The following is a 13,983-nucleotide window of genomic DNA, read 5'->3' on the forward strand; positions in this document are numbered from 1 at the left end:
ATATTACATGACTGTCTTCGCTTCTTTTACAATTACAAGTCCCATAAAAGAAGACGAAAAAGAGCAGCGTATGAGGCACAAAAGCACAAAAAAACGGGATTCTTGTTTTCCTTTGTCGAGATTTTTGACCACCAGATCCGCAAACGCTCCTAATTGTTAGATCCAAGGAAGGTGTGGGACTACTTACTTTCATGGTGCCTACACGGAACCGTGTAATTTTTCTATTTTTTTTACTTTATGATGACCCGAACCATATAATAATTTCTCACTATAATACTGAGTACACTATACTACTGTCCCCTTTAAATAAAGATAGAACATTTGCCCCAGGGTACCTAAATGACTAACATCCATGGCATTCTAGCATTGGCTGCATTTAAAAAGTGGACTTTGTTTAAACTTCACCAAAAATGCCTGCCTTTAAAAAACATCAGGGAAGTTAATTAAACCCCACTTCCCCCTCCTAAACGGAAAAAATATATATATATTTAAATACAATAAAATAAAATTTACAAGTAACATAGCTCCACAAAATGGGCAAGAAAAGACAATACCGAAGCACCAGTAAGCAATTGAATAAACTTTAGTAGTCCTCTAATGACTCGTGATAACCATTTCCTCTCAAGTCTCAAAGTTTGCCCAAGTGTCAATAGTCAAGTTGGTTTTCCTCTACACTACATTCATTAAGCTTACACACACACTACAAAGGCCAAAGACCATCAACAATTCAGGTAGGCACAGTGAAGCTTAATCAACCATTTTGCTGGTCAAAATTTCAAAGCGGAAAACATAAAATGCAAACAGCCATCTTATAACTGAGATGAGAATACTTTCATAACCGAATTAAGGTTAACGGAAACTCCTGACTAACAGAAATTAGATGTACTTGCGTGCAATTTCATTTATGATTGGCAAGACAATTTTATGTCAGCAATCCACATTCAAAATTAAAAGAAATAACTCCTACATAACTGTGATAGCAGACCATAAAACCAGAATGTTTACTCCAGTAATACGCAGAAGCCCATTTCAAACGCCACGCGCACCTTGCCATCTATGCTGCCCCCTTGGTAGCTGCTTTCTGCAATAAGGGAAAAAGGAACACACCATTGTGAGAAAGTGTATACCATTTCTGAATTTATTACTTAGCTTTGTTCAAGGGACTGAAGTTAAAGAAGACAATGAAGCTGGAGACTTACATTAGTCTCGGACTCTAACTTGGTCAGCTTTGCAAACATGTTACCATAGAACTTGGCATCTTTTTTGTTGAACTCTTTCACCTTCTCCTTCAATGTTTTGTACTCTAGCTTCACATCCCTGATTTCAATACAAAGCGCACATAAGCAATTCGTTTAACAGAAATTGTGACAAACAACCAACACATGTAGCCACCATGCATAGAAAGATCAAGGCACATACCTATTGTCAGGGTCAATTTCAAGAGCTTTCTTAATATCAAATTCGGCCAAATCCAGGTCAGCGAGGTTTATATATGCCTGAGCCCTCCTGTAAAGTGCCTTCACATTCCTGCTCTCAAGTTCTAAAACCTGCATATACATATAGCATGAACATGGCAGAAAATATCCATAAAGAAAGAGGAGAATATACAATAACTTTAACAGGAGAAAGAAAAATGGATTTTCGTCATTCATAATAAGACTTCATATTTGTTTCACTGTACCTTGGTGCATAGCTTCTCCGCCTCCTTAAACTCCTTCAATTTCAACTTACAGGCCGCATTGTTGAGATTGCAAGTTACTTTTAATGCTTTGGCCTGCTTCTTCTCCTCTTCACCAAAAGAAGTATCATAGTCGATATACTTTGCAGCCTGCATCCAAAAGGTACCTTCAGCATGGAGCATTTGCACAACACAGACTCATGTTGTTATTTATTTATTTGGTGGTGTTGTTTTTATGGGGGGGGGGGGGGGGGGGGGGGGGTGTTAATGCAGATTGACAAACTTTACCTTCTCATATCTCTTAGAGGCTCTTGCATATTTACCCGCTTTGAACAATGCATTGCCTTCTTCCTTCCTTTTGCCAGCAGCCTCAATCTTCTCTGGGGTGTTCATATCCCATGATTCCTTCTCCTGAATACAGAACAGATATCACTGTTAGATATGTATATATATATATATATACATGACTCCAAAAACCCATCACGGGCATTAGAACAAAATCCTGAAATCAAACAAAAGGTACTGACCTTCTCAAATGAAACGAGCTCGACTTCGTAAAACACAGTTGAGTTTGGAGGAACCACAGCCAACTCCTGCTTCGACTCCAATGAACCATAGGCATACTCTGGTGCAATCGTCACTAATGCTACTTCTCCCTTCTTCATTTTCATCACCGCTTTGTCGAGCCCTTCTATGACTTGCTCTGTTCAAGATGTTAAAAGTTAAAACCTCGACAAGTCAAATCACAGACACAAACACACTAGTTACAAAAACTCATTACTCGGATAAGTAACAATACCTTCATCTGTCTTAAACTCAAACAAATCTTCTCCCTCCTCATAACCCTTCTTAAAGAAGACTGTACCATCCTGTAGTTTCCCAGTCAATTTCACTGCCATGCGCAGAATAAAGCATATAGTGAGATACTAGACAAGTTTGACACCCAAGTAATCTTACATCTCAGCTCAAACAATTATCGAGTAAAAGAGAGACTCAATTTTATGGCTCACAACTAACATTTGACTACAGCCCCTTCATTTGGGCGCTCAAATCCCTCCCCTTCCTTTAGGGACTTCTTAGCAACCTTCTTATCATCTGTTACTTCGGTCACAGTCTTCCATGATACCAACTCGAGAGTTATCTGCAGTGTCGCATTTGGTGGCACTGCACCTTCACCACCAGTGGCTGGCTTGCCAGTCTCCCCAAACCCATCTGCAAAAAATGAAAATAAAAAATACATGAAGATGCATTACAAAAGATTGCTCCAAACGCAAAACAGTTTTAAAACACAGACAACTTTGCCATGAGTCAGTAACTTATTACATGGTGGCTTCACTGTCAAAATAACTTTCTCTCCTTTCTTCATTGTTTTTACAGCTTTAGCCAGAGCAGGGCAGAAGTAACCTGTTTTAACAGGTGAGAATTTCAAATTTAAGTGTAAATGCCATAGCAATTTAATTGGGAAAAAAAAAAAAAAAAACAAAACAAAACAAACAAACTTTACCATCTGTAACCGTAAACTCTACTCCGTCTGATTTTGCAACTAAGGTTCCATCCTCGAGCCTAGCTTCAAACTTAACTGCATTTAAAGCAAGAGGCACAAGGTAAAAATTTAGATCAAACTGCCAAACCATAGATTCATGTTAAAAACATTAAAGTAGTCAAAACATCAAATCCTTCACCTAGCACTTCATCAAGGTCCTTTGGATTCTCCCATTTATCCCCTATCGTAAGGATCTTCTTGAATATCCCACCGTCCTTGCATATGTCCTTGACACTGACCCAGGAAAGCAATTCAACGTCGAATTGAAGAGTAGCATTCGAAGGAATGGTTGGGGGAGAACCAGCCTCACCATAAGCAAGCTCTGGAGGAATGGTGAAAATGGCATTCTCCCCCTTCTTCATTGTCTTAATACCTAGATCCCATCCCTTTATTACTTGCCCTGTCATGAAAAAACACAAATGTCATAAGATACACCAACCATAACACTGCAAGCAGTTCTTACATCGATTAATATGTTGAGCTAATCTCAAGAACGTATGAACTGAGGTAACATGACCAATTAAGACTTTGTTCTGTGATTGGGTTGGTGCTCATTGGTACCATAGTACTATATCAAAAAATTCAAGATTCATCTTAGATATAAGAGGGCAATTTAAAACTAAACCAAGACAAAAGAACGAGAAAGAAATATCCACACATCCTTAAAGAAAAGAGTAGAGATATGTGTTCCCCTGCAGTACACCTAATCCAGAGTGTTACAAATTTTGTAGGCCCAAGAGAACAATTCACTTTCTGTTTTGTTTCTTTTTCTTTCTGATTTCTTGTACCCACTGCTGGGAAATTAGAAAACCTGGAGAAGTAAATCTTAAAAAATATTTCTCTTATGCTTAGTAGGTAATGATGCCAGCTTATAACTGTAAAAGAATTCTATATGGAATATTCTTTTAACATAGAAATTTGTCAAAGCTTTGAAACAAAACAGATGCACCTATAGGCATGCACAGTGGTGTGATTACAAACACTTCATAATTGTAGAGCACATAAGTTAGCATGCACAGACTTATATATTTGAGCATGTGTGCAGGCTCAAATTTTTTAATATGCAGGCATTTCAAAAGTACATTAGCTCACATTACTGTTCCCCTAAAATAGGTTAGAACAAAGGTTTGTATATAGACACAGATAACTACAGAGACACAAATCAGCCCCATTTATTAAACTATTAAAATAAGAACTTAAAAAAAAAAAAAAAAAAAAAAAAAAAAAAAAAAACTTGAATCGGTGTCTTGCAGACACCTGAAACCCATTTTAGGAAGTTGTTATACCTCAAAGTACACACAAATCCTGACCATCAAACTGTTAATTTTCCACATCAAAGAGGAAGTTGGCAACCCTAAAAGTGAGAAACTACACCGAATAAATAACCCATGGAAAGAAAAAATGCCAAAATTATTCTCATCACTAATCTATGATCTACTAGATATTATAGTAATAGAAATTCAAAGTCTCATTTCTATATGAGTTTCAATAAGTGGGTATATACAGCAGATTTAATTTACCCATCTACAAATGTATCAATTACCATAAGAACTAGGCAATGAACTCAAAACTCCCTATTTTCCAATAGAAATGTTGGCCTATTTTCTAAACCAACATATCCTTAGCTTAATGAATTCAACAGTACAATTTACAGCCTAGATCAACAATATCGTTATAAATGAGATAACAATTACCATCTATATCAGTAAAACAAAACAATCAAAAAATTCAAAAACCCTAACCTTGGCCGAGAGTGAACTTGAAAGGAGTCCCCCTATCACGACTCGAATCGAACCGAGTTCCATCGAGCAACGTCCCAGTATAATGAACTGTCATCCAAAAATCATCAAAAATAAGAACAAATCAACAAATTCAAACGATTCATTTTACCTTCAACTTGAGTTGTGATACGAAACGACAAGTTGAGTTGTGATTAATTTTACCTTCAACTTCATCACCGTTTTCAGGAGTGTCCCAACCTTCACCTTCCTTAACAAGCTTCTTCTTCAGCCCTTGATTGCCGATCTGCTTCTCCTCTCCGACCTTCATCATCGGACTCTCGCCCGGCATGTCAAAATCGTCGTTTATCATCTCCTCCGCCGCCGGCATATCAAAATCCTCATCCATTGCTCAGAATAAGAACTTGAATCCAAATCTAGAGAGAGAAATTTCAACGAATCGGACGAAAATGCAAATAGAGAGTTATAGAGAGAGGGGTAGGAAAGAAAGGGTTTTTATGTAAAGAGAGAGAGAGACTGGGCCTCGGTTCTACTGTTCTAGAGAGTTCTAAAAGGATTTGGGGTTTGGAGTGAGAGTGAGAGGGAGCGAGTAGAGAGAGAAAGTATGAAGGGTCAGGATGGTTCCAGAAACTAAACCCATGTTTTTTACTTTTTCAGGATTTTCTTACGTGATTCAGTGCTTCTCGTGACATCATAAGGAAATGACATTTTTATAATATTAGTATATCCAACGGTTGAGATGGATTATGAGTGGGAATTCCACGATAAGAGACTCGTTTGGAAACACTGCTTTTTGCGGGTGTGTTTGGAAAGAGACTCGGTAATACCATAAATGGAAAAATAACATGCTCAGAATTGTGTACAGATAATATGGATCTAATGTGATAGTGCGTTCTTCCTTCAACTGCACTTTCTTTTCTTGTTAAACAAACTTGTACTTCAAATTTTGATCCAATAACAAAATATTTAATTCCATAACATAACACATTACATTATCGAACTCAAAATGAATTACTGTATAATTAATTTGTTAGGGCTTGCCCCTTCCAATTAGAATATTAAATGGCAGCTTTATTTTTGAAATTTAATTGAGCCAGATCTAATAATTTGTATGTCTATAAAATGACACCTTATTTGAGCTCATGTATTTATTTTCGTTTAATCATTGGTCCAAAATAAAATTTAATTTTAGAAAATTATATTCAAACATGTATATGTAGATAACCTTGCCAAAATGGAATTCATAAATTCCATAACTTTATTACCAAAAAATTTATCAAAATTCACAATTACGTTGTCAAACCTCTACCAGAACCTCTCCAGCACCTTGAGTTGGTCATCACATGTTAGATTGTGGACTTTGTCAAATTTTTATTTGAATCTCTCTGAATTTGGTAACTCCACTTACTATATTTTCTACTCATCTCAAGTTCAGATTTCTGAGTATAGGTCTCTATTATGTGTAGGCTCACCCTAGGGCCATATATAGTCTCCATATAAAAGAATAATTAAATATGATATTTAATCAAGCAACCTAAGAGTCAAATTTTACAAATCACTTATGGGTAAATAAATAATATAGTTAACTATTTATTAATGGGGTGATTAAATAATGTATTTAATGATGAGAGTCTAAAAGTTGAGAGTTCCGTTATGTACAAGAAACTCGTCATTAGTCGCCATACGATCGGACGGTCCAAATTAATATATTTTAAATATTTTGGGAGATTAAATAAAAGGTAATATTTATATATAATTTTGAAACACGTTCCAATAATCTCCCACTTGTTTCAAAAAAATTTTAAAAAATAATTACTTATGAACGATTGGTTCAACTGTGTGATTAGTAAATGTGTCTTTTGGAGTTGAACCGTTACCTTGTGAAGATGTTTCTAGGCTTATTTAGGAGCTTGGTGAACAAAGTCTTGAACTAAGAACTGCGTTGATAAACTAGAAGTACCTCACACACTTCTATTCGAAGATGAAAACTTAAACTTTGACATTTTTTAGTCATATGTCTTGAATCCACGCTTTTGAGTCTCGCTAAGGATCAAGTCAGTCTAGATCCTACATAAGTAGCCCCATTTTCGCACTCAAATGGGTGTGTCTCCATCAAGAGTGATCATACGCAGTCCAACTAAATACCAGTTACCTGTTGACTATTCTAGAACTCAAAAGGGTTATAAATGTTGGGATCCTAGTAGTTGTAGTGGTTTTGTGTGTATGAATGTCACCTTTTTTTAGGACACTCCTTACTTCTCTTCACTTGGTTTGTCTTTAAATACTGATTTGTTGCTTCCCTTATTTGTTTTGTCTACTTTAATTGAGACTATCACACCACATCCACTTCAAGTGTATCGTCGACGACCAAAGGAAGCATCCCACCAAGTGTCTACTTCTCTTGAGGCCTTTCTCGTGCTGAGGATCTCCCTATTGCCTTGTGTAAAGGTATTTGATCTTGTGTTACTGCACATCCCATTTTTAATTTTGGGCTTGTTTAGCATAGTTTTTGCTTCTGCTTTTACGCAGAAGAACCAGAGAAGCATAATTTATCACTTTGATTTGGCCTTTGTGTTAGTGTTTGGGTACTCTATTTTATAAGAGTTTGTACTGGCAGAAGAATTTTTCTATCTGTTTGACAAAATAGTTGTTAAAGCTCTTCTACTGGTGAGATAACTATTTTGCCCTTAGATAGAGTGTGTCCTTGAGTCTTGTACTGCTTTCATACTTTTTCTCCAGCAGTGGCCATCTAATTTACAACAAGAAATGAATAACGATTAAGTGATAAAAATATTGGTAAATTCAATAAATCACAAAAATAAATATAATGTTTACACATAAACCAACATTTATTAGGTAGAGGAAATTATTTGTCTCTTATAATCATGTATCACCATTTTTTTCTTATTTTTTTTATCCCGGTTGTTTGTCACTCTTTTTCCCAAGACTTTGCAGGATGCTCTTTTGAATCCAGATTAGCGATAAACAATGGTAGATGAAATGGATGCCCTTCATCGTAATGGGACATGAGATCTTGTACCTTTACCTCATGGTTCCAAACTGGTTGGTTGTAAGTTGGTCTACATTATCAAATACCTCCATGATGGTTCTATTGAGCAGTTGAAGGCTCGACTTGTTACAAAAGGGTACACCCGACTTATCGTGCTGATTATGATGAAACCTTTTCTCCTATTGCAAAGATTTCTTCTATCCGAATTCTTATTTCCATTGTTGTCAATCAGAATTGGCCGTTGTTTCAATTAAATGTGAAAAATGCCTTCTTACATTATGACTAGCTTGAAGAAGTTTGTATAGAGCAACCACCTGGATTTATTTCTCAAGGGGAGTCTACAATAATACAATGGTGTTTATATAGGAGAAGTTGCGGGAGTAGGTGAGTGGAGAACAAGTAAACCTTATACATAATAATTCTATATATGGTAATGAAGGGTAGATGACAACTCATACAATACTAATTGTACACGTGTGACAACTCATACAATACTAACTGTACACGTGTGACAATTCATACAATACTGTACAACATGACAACTTATACAATATTGTACAACAAAGTGTATATTAATTGAAAAAGATCTATCTATTGGTATAGATAATGAAGTTATTATACGGCATTTTCAAGATATGAAAAATCGTCGAGGACAATTGCAAATGTACTCAATGGACTTAACAATAAACTTTTAAGTGTTTTTTGCTTATTATGATGGTTTGATTTTATTTTGTATCTTATTGTTGTTAAAGGTCGCCCCCCCTCATATAATTTTCTGGGCTCGTCCCTAATTAGTGCACTTAAATTACAAGCGTGAGGCTATGTATATAAGTATTGTGTTGTGTAGAGAATAAAGGGACATAATGGTCATATAATAGTTATATTGGTGGGACCCTTCTTCCACTGATGTCTGGATTATTTAAGTGAGTGGATGAGAAAAGGGACATTTCCCCCCTTCATTCTACCGACAGCAGCCCCCCCCCCCTTCATTCCTCATTTTCTTTCTTCATCTTCCTTCATAATGTTTGCAACCTTTAGACAAGGTTTTGATCTCCTTTGCTTGAGATTTTGCAAGATTGCTAGTAGAGGAAGTTGTAGATCTTTTCAAGGCTATAATCCATTGTTATTTGTTTGATAATTGGTGCAAGTTCACTTGGGAACAACTTGGGGCTTTTCCTTCTAATTCAGGTCGGGGTGTCTAACCCACTAAATCCTAGGCTTTGTGAGTATATTTGGTGTTTTATTGTACTAAAGTAAGCTAAACTGTATATTCACCATGTTTCTTACCCTAATTAGTTTATTACATGGTTGGACTCCTTGTCATTTTAGTGTTGTATTATTAATCACATTTGTTAAATTCATGTTTAACTTGATACAATGTGCTTTACTTGTCAACCACCATGCTAGTTGTATATGAATAAGCCTATATATTTGTGAGATTTTGTGTAATTGAAAGGAATTCATGCCTAACTGGACTATTAGTACACATGCTATGGTTAAATGGAGCTAATATGAATAATATGTTCACAAGCATACTGTGTGTTCGATGAAATGCCAATGTGAAGCTAGAGTATGAAATTGTGCATTGCAAAACATGTTTACTATGGTACCACAGTTATATGATGATTATTCTTATGTTTTATGAGTTCTATTGTATATGTTCACTAGCATGCCATGAGTTAAACTTGTATAAATGATGAAATTACTTTGCACTTGTATGTAATTTGAGCTGTCATGTTAGCAAACATGATAAGTATTTGATTATTTATTAATGTGGAATTGCTTATTTAATAATGTTATACAAGAGTATGCCTACTAAATGGTCTTAGTTATGTGATAATCCCTCATGGTGAAATTGAATTGTGGACTTGTTTGGAGCATTCATCACACATGCATGATGTGGTGGTGTGGATGTGTGTGGTGGTTTGAGTGAGGAGAATGACTTTCTAAAGTTATGGTGGATTTCCTGAAGTTTAGTAGACAAATGTTTGTGAAAAATCAGAATTGTCGGCAGATTCCATTTCCGGGTGTATTAACCAACCTAGAGGGTTGAGTCTTCTAGGCCCCAAATGGTTGTAAGATGATTATTTGCCAGGGATAGATTACAAAGTTCCTCGTGGTGTAGGCAAATACCTTGCTTGGTCGTGTTAACTGTTTTGGTGTGGGTTGAGTTGGTTTGGGATTAATGGATATTGTGTGTGAATGTGTGTGTGCATTCATAGCATATGGCATACACATGGCATACACATGGCATTTAATTGTCTAGAAGTCTCAAGTTGACGTGGTTACTTGTGATATTATCGTTATTTTACTTTATTGAAGAGGTTTATATGTTGTATTTTAGTTCTTCCCTAATGCTAAGCATGATCCCTCCATTTCTATATCCCATTCTTTGATTACATAGCTCACGTGGCAATAGGAAGTGTGTTTTAGCCACTTCTACTGAGCAAGTGTTGCTCACCCCTTCTTAACATTTTTAGGAAGTGGAAAGGAAGTGAAGGAGAATCCATAACCACAAGTTTAGAAATGCTCATTAAAGTTTTTGAGATTTTATTTGTCATTTTTAGCATGTACCCTTGTTATTTCGTTAAATGTTCCATATATATATAACGTAAGTTTTGGTGTAAATTCATATTAGGGTGGTTTAGTCAATGTAACCGTATTCATTTAGGAGGGACTTATATATATTGATATGTATATTTTGATGGTTCTCCCATTTTGGACCACTAGAATGTGTATGGACCTTGGTTAATCAAATAGACGAAGATGAAATCATTTTGGTCAATTCATGTTTAAATGTATGCTATGTGATGTATATATGTCATGGTTTTCTTTTGCTTAACTATAACGAATGGTTATGGGTTGATTATGACATGTTTTGAGTTTAGTTCATGGCTTCATATAGTACTAATGAGGTGCCCAAGTTTTAAACCCCAAAATAAGGCAGTTTTGCACATTCTGGGAGAATGTGCTTGAGTGCAATCCGAAGAGAAAAACAACAATTGGTTCTTGGCCAATACACTTAAGCGCAGGCTGACACAGTTTGTAGTGCACTTGAGCGCATCAGCACAGACCACACATAAAATCCTTTTGGACTGTATAAAAATGCCTTCCTTTATTGTCATAAATTGACCATTCTACCCCTAGTATGCCCTCGGGTTCGGGGACGAACATGGACTTGTATCTTCACCCGTTCATGACTCGGATCCTATGAATTTGGGTCGTGACATTTTGTCTGACAAGGGTGATTTATTTGATAATCATGACAGTTATCGATGTCTAGTTAGAAAATTGTTTTGTTTCATTATCACCCTACTTAATATTTCATATCCAATTAGTATCATAAGTCAGTTCATGGGAGCTCTTAGAGTAACATATTGGAATATATACTGTTCTTTAAATTATTAGATATCCGCAAGCTCAAGGTTTTGGGTTACTATATAAATCGAATGGTCATCTTAGGGTAAAGGTTTTACAGATGTTGACTGGGTTGGTTCTCTTTCAAATAAGAGATCTACTTCAAACTACTGCACATTTAAAGGAAGAAATCTTGTTATATGGAGAAGTAAAAGGCAAATGGTAGAAGCTCGATCTAGTGTTGAAGCTGAGTACATGGTAATGGCTCATACCTCTAGTAAGTTAACATGGATACAAAATTTTCTAGAGGAACTTGGGTTGATAATCAAAGCTCCTATTACATTGTTACATGATAACCAAACTACTGTTCAAATTGCATCTAATCCTGTGTTCTATGAAAGGACCAAACATATTGAGGTTGATTATCACTTCATTCGAGAAAAAATATTATGCAGGAACATCGTTACTCTATTTGTGAAGTCTAAAGATCAACTAGCTGCTATGTTCACTAAAGCACTTGATCATAACCAGTTGAAGATTATCTATTCCAATCTGGGATTATATGATATATATTCTCTAACTTGAGGGCAAGTGTTAGAATAGTTGTATATTTACGTTGGGTCCAAAGTGTAGTAACTTATAAATTGTGGGTCATTATGTAATTAGTTTATTCTTACATTTGTTATAGCTTGTCTTGTGTTTAAGGTTTCAATGAGAAAATCAATTTACAGCCTCCATAGAATTATTTTTACAGTTCTTTGGAATTGTATTCTGTTAATGAGTTATTTACAGAAACTAAACCAAATATGCCTTTATTTACCCTTATCTTAAATTGGAGGCTTTGTTGTGTAACATAAAGGTAAACAAGAATTTTTTCAAACCAAAACTTTAAGCAAAGCAACTAATCAGACTAGTTCAAGCTAGAAGCAAAGAATAAAAACATGACTAAATCTATCTTTTGTTTTGGAGCACCGAATTCGCTTCTTGGATTTGAAATTGGAAAAAAAATTAGTTTAAGGTTTCGTGCTCCAAAATAGCATTAGTGTATTCTTCCTTATTAAACTGGTCCTAATCGTCCCATCAGTTTGTATAATGTTGACTACAAATTATAGTGAAGGTGTTTTCAAAGTAGATTGAAGGGTATTACGAATTTTTATTACCTTATTGCCAAAACAATTGACAATACTCCATAACAACTTTCTAGTGACACATGAAGGTTTTCACTAGTGGGAGCATATGTAGAATGGTAAAAGAAATTCCATGGCATTGAAGTTGGATTATAGAAAAGCCATGGTTAGCAAGAAATGACACAAATACAAATAAAAGATTAGTCAACAAAAGAGTTGTTATAAGCATTGTATCATTTCTTGGTAACCACTCCATTTCTTTTTATATATAGGAAAAGCACTACTAGTTACACAGAAAGAAAACAGAGATCGAAAAGATAAAAAGAGAGAGTGATTTGAAAATCATGATGAGTTGGAGAGCAGCCTGGATAGGATTAAAAAATGCAACGATTGTTGTCAACACAGCAACATCAACTGTTATTCTCTATGAGTTTGGGAAAAAACTTATAGAAGCCAATGAAAGGGACAAGGAGGAGAAGATGGCTGGGATTTGGGGTTGAAAAGGTTTATATTTGTGTTTGTCTTTCATATTTTTCTTTTTTCTTTTTTTGCTTTATTTAGCTGTATGTTGAAAGACTAGAATAAGTCTCATCTCATGGATAAGAAGAGCTAGCAAAGAAAAGAGGGTTTGGGAAAGGCTTTTGTATTTTGTTTGATTTTGTTCTCAAACCAATTTAGCTGCTGAAAGGCTTTTGTACTTGCAACACTTTTATTAATGGAAAATGTTTTCTAAAACATTCTTGTCTTTTTATCTTTTATATATTTTGTTTGCATTTTTTCTTTCATATTGTATAGTACTGTAGATCTCATTATAAACACAAGTTAACCTTGTTTTTAGTTACTGATATATATGAAGGCCCTGAAAATGAGAGGAAAGATAGGAGACAGCAAATGGGTAACACTTGCTACGTTTTTGGGTACAATTTCTTTCTCTCTCTCTCTACATATTCCTCATCAAATGTCAACAAACTGAAAATTTTCTGTGAGTGTGTATGTGAGAGAGAGAAAGAGGATTTGTGGATCGAGACAACTAAATATCTACATATCAAAGATCAACAAACTAAGAATTGTATGTGTGTGAGAGAAAGATGAGTTGTAGATTTAGACAACTAATATGTATTTTTCATTTTTTTTTTCTTTTTTTTTTTTTTCTTTTCATATTGTATATTACTGTAGATCTCACTATAAACACAAGTTAAACTTGTATTTAGTTACTAATATATATAAAGGCACTGAAAATGAGAGGAGAGATAGGAGACAGGTGGTAAGTTGGTAACAGCAGGCATGAATTGAAAAAAAATTGGCGGCTGGCCAGAGAGTACTTAATAGGCTGCTGGCAGAGTCTCAGTTGCTTTTGGTTTGCTCATTTACGAAAGGTTGTGTTACTCACAATAATATACATACACACACACACACACACACATATATATATACATATACATTCAATCGGAAGAAATAGAAAACAAAACGCATTCGCTCTACTCTTTCTCTCTATATATTGCTCATCAGAGGTCAACAAACTCAGAATG

General features: G+C 35.3%; 1 protein-coding gene across 1 annotated transcript; it reads right to left on the reverse strand.

Annotated features, from left to right (window-relative positions):
• Positions 1-790: 790 nt before the first annotated feature.
• On the reverse strand, positions 791-5,563 carry LOC132306618 (peptidyl-prolyl cis-trans isomerase FKBP62). The gene is made up of 13 exons (XM_059804081.1): positions 5,165-5,563; positions 4,964-5,050; positions 3,361-3,621; positions 3,183-3,257; positions 3,002-3,082; positions 2,696-2,890; positions 2,478-2,570; positions 2,206-2,381; positions 1,967-2,089; positions 1,682-1,828; positions 1,420-1,547; positions 1,200-1,317; positions 791-1,081 (listed from the first exon to the last, which is right to left on the reverse strand). Exons 1-13 carry the CDS (start codon positions 5,346-5,348, stop codon positions 1,055-1,057), a joined length of 1,695 nt encoding a protein of 564 aa, XP_059660064.1. The 5' UTR covers positions 5,349-5,563; the 3' UTR covers positions 791-1,054.
• Between the last annotated feature and the right edge of the window lie 8,420 nt (positions 5,564-13,983).

This window comes from Cornus florida, unplaced genomic scaffold, assembly GCF_030987335.1.
Source record: "Cornus florida cultivar Cherokee Brave unplaced genomic scaffold, ASM3098733v1 CherokeeBrave_3.0.0_Hap2_Chr05, whole genome shotgun sequence".
NCBI classification, from domain to species: domain Eukaryota; kingdom Viridiplantae; phylum Streptophyta; class Magnoliopsida; order Cornales; family Cornaceae; genus Cornus; species Cornus florida.

Coding starts and splice junctions, on each gene's coding strand:
- LOC132306618 (XM_059804081.1), bottom strand. CDS start 5,348: ATGGATGAGGATTTTGATATGCCGGCGGCGGAGGAGATGATAAACGAC. Junction 2,571..2,695: donor TGAAGGGGCTGTAGTCAAAT/GTTAGTTGTGAG, acceptor TGCGCATGGCAG/TGAAATTGACTGGGAAACTA. Junction 2,090..2,205: donor AGCTCGTTTCATTTGAGAAG/GTCAGTACCTTT, acceptor TTCTGTATTCAG/GAGAAGGAATCATGGGATAT.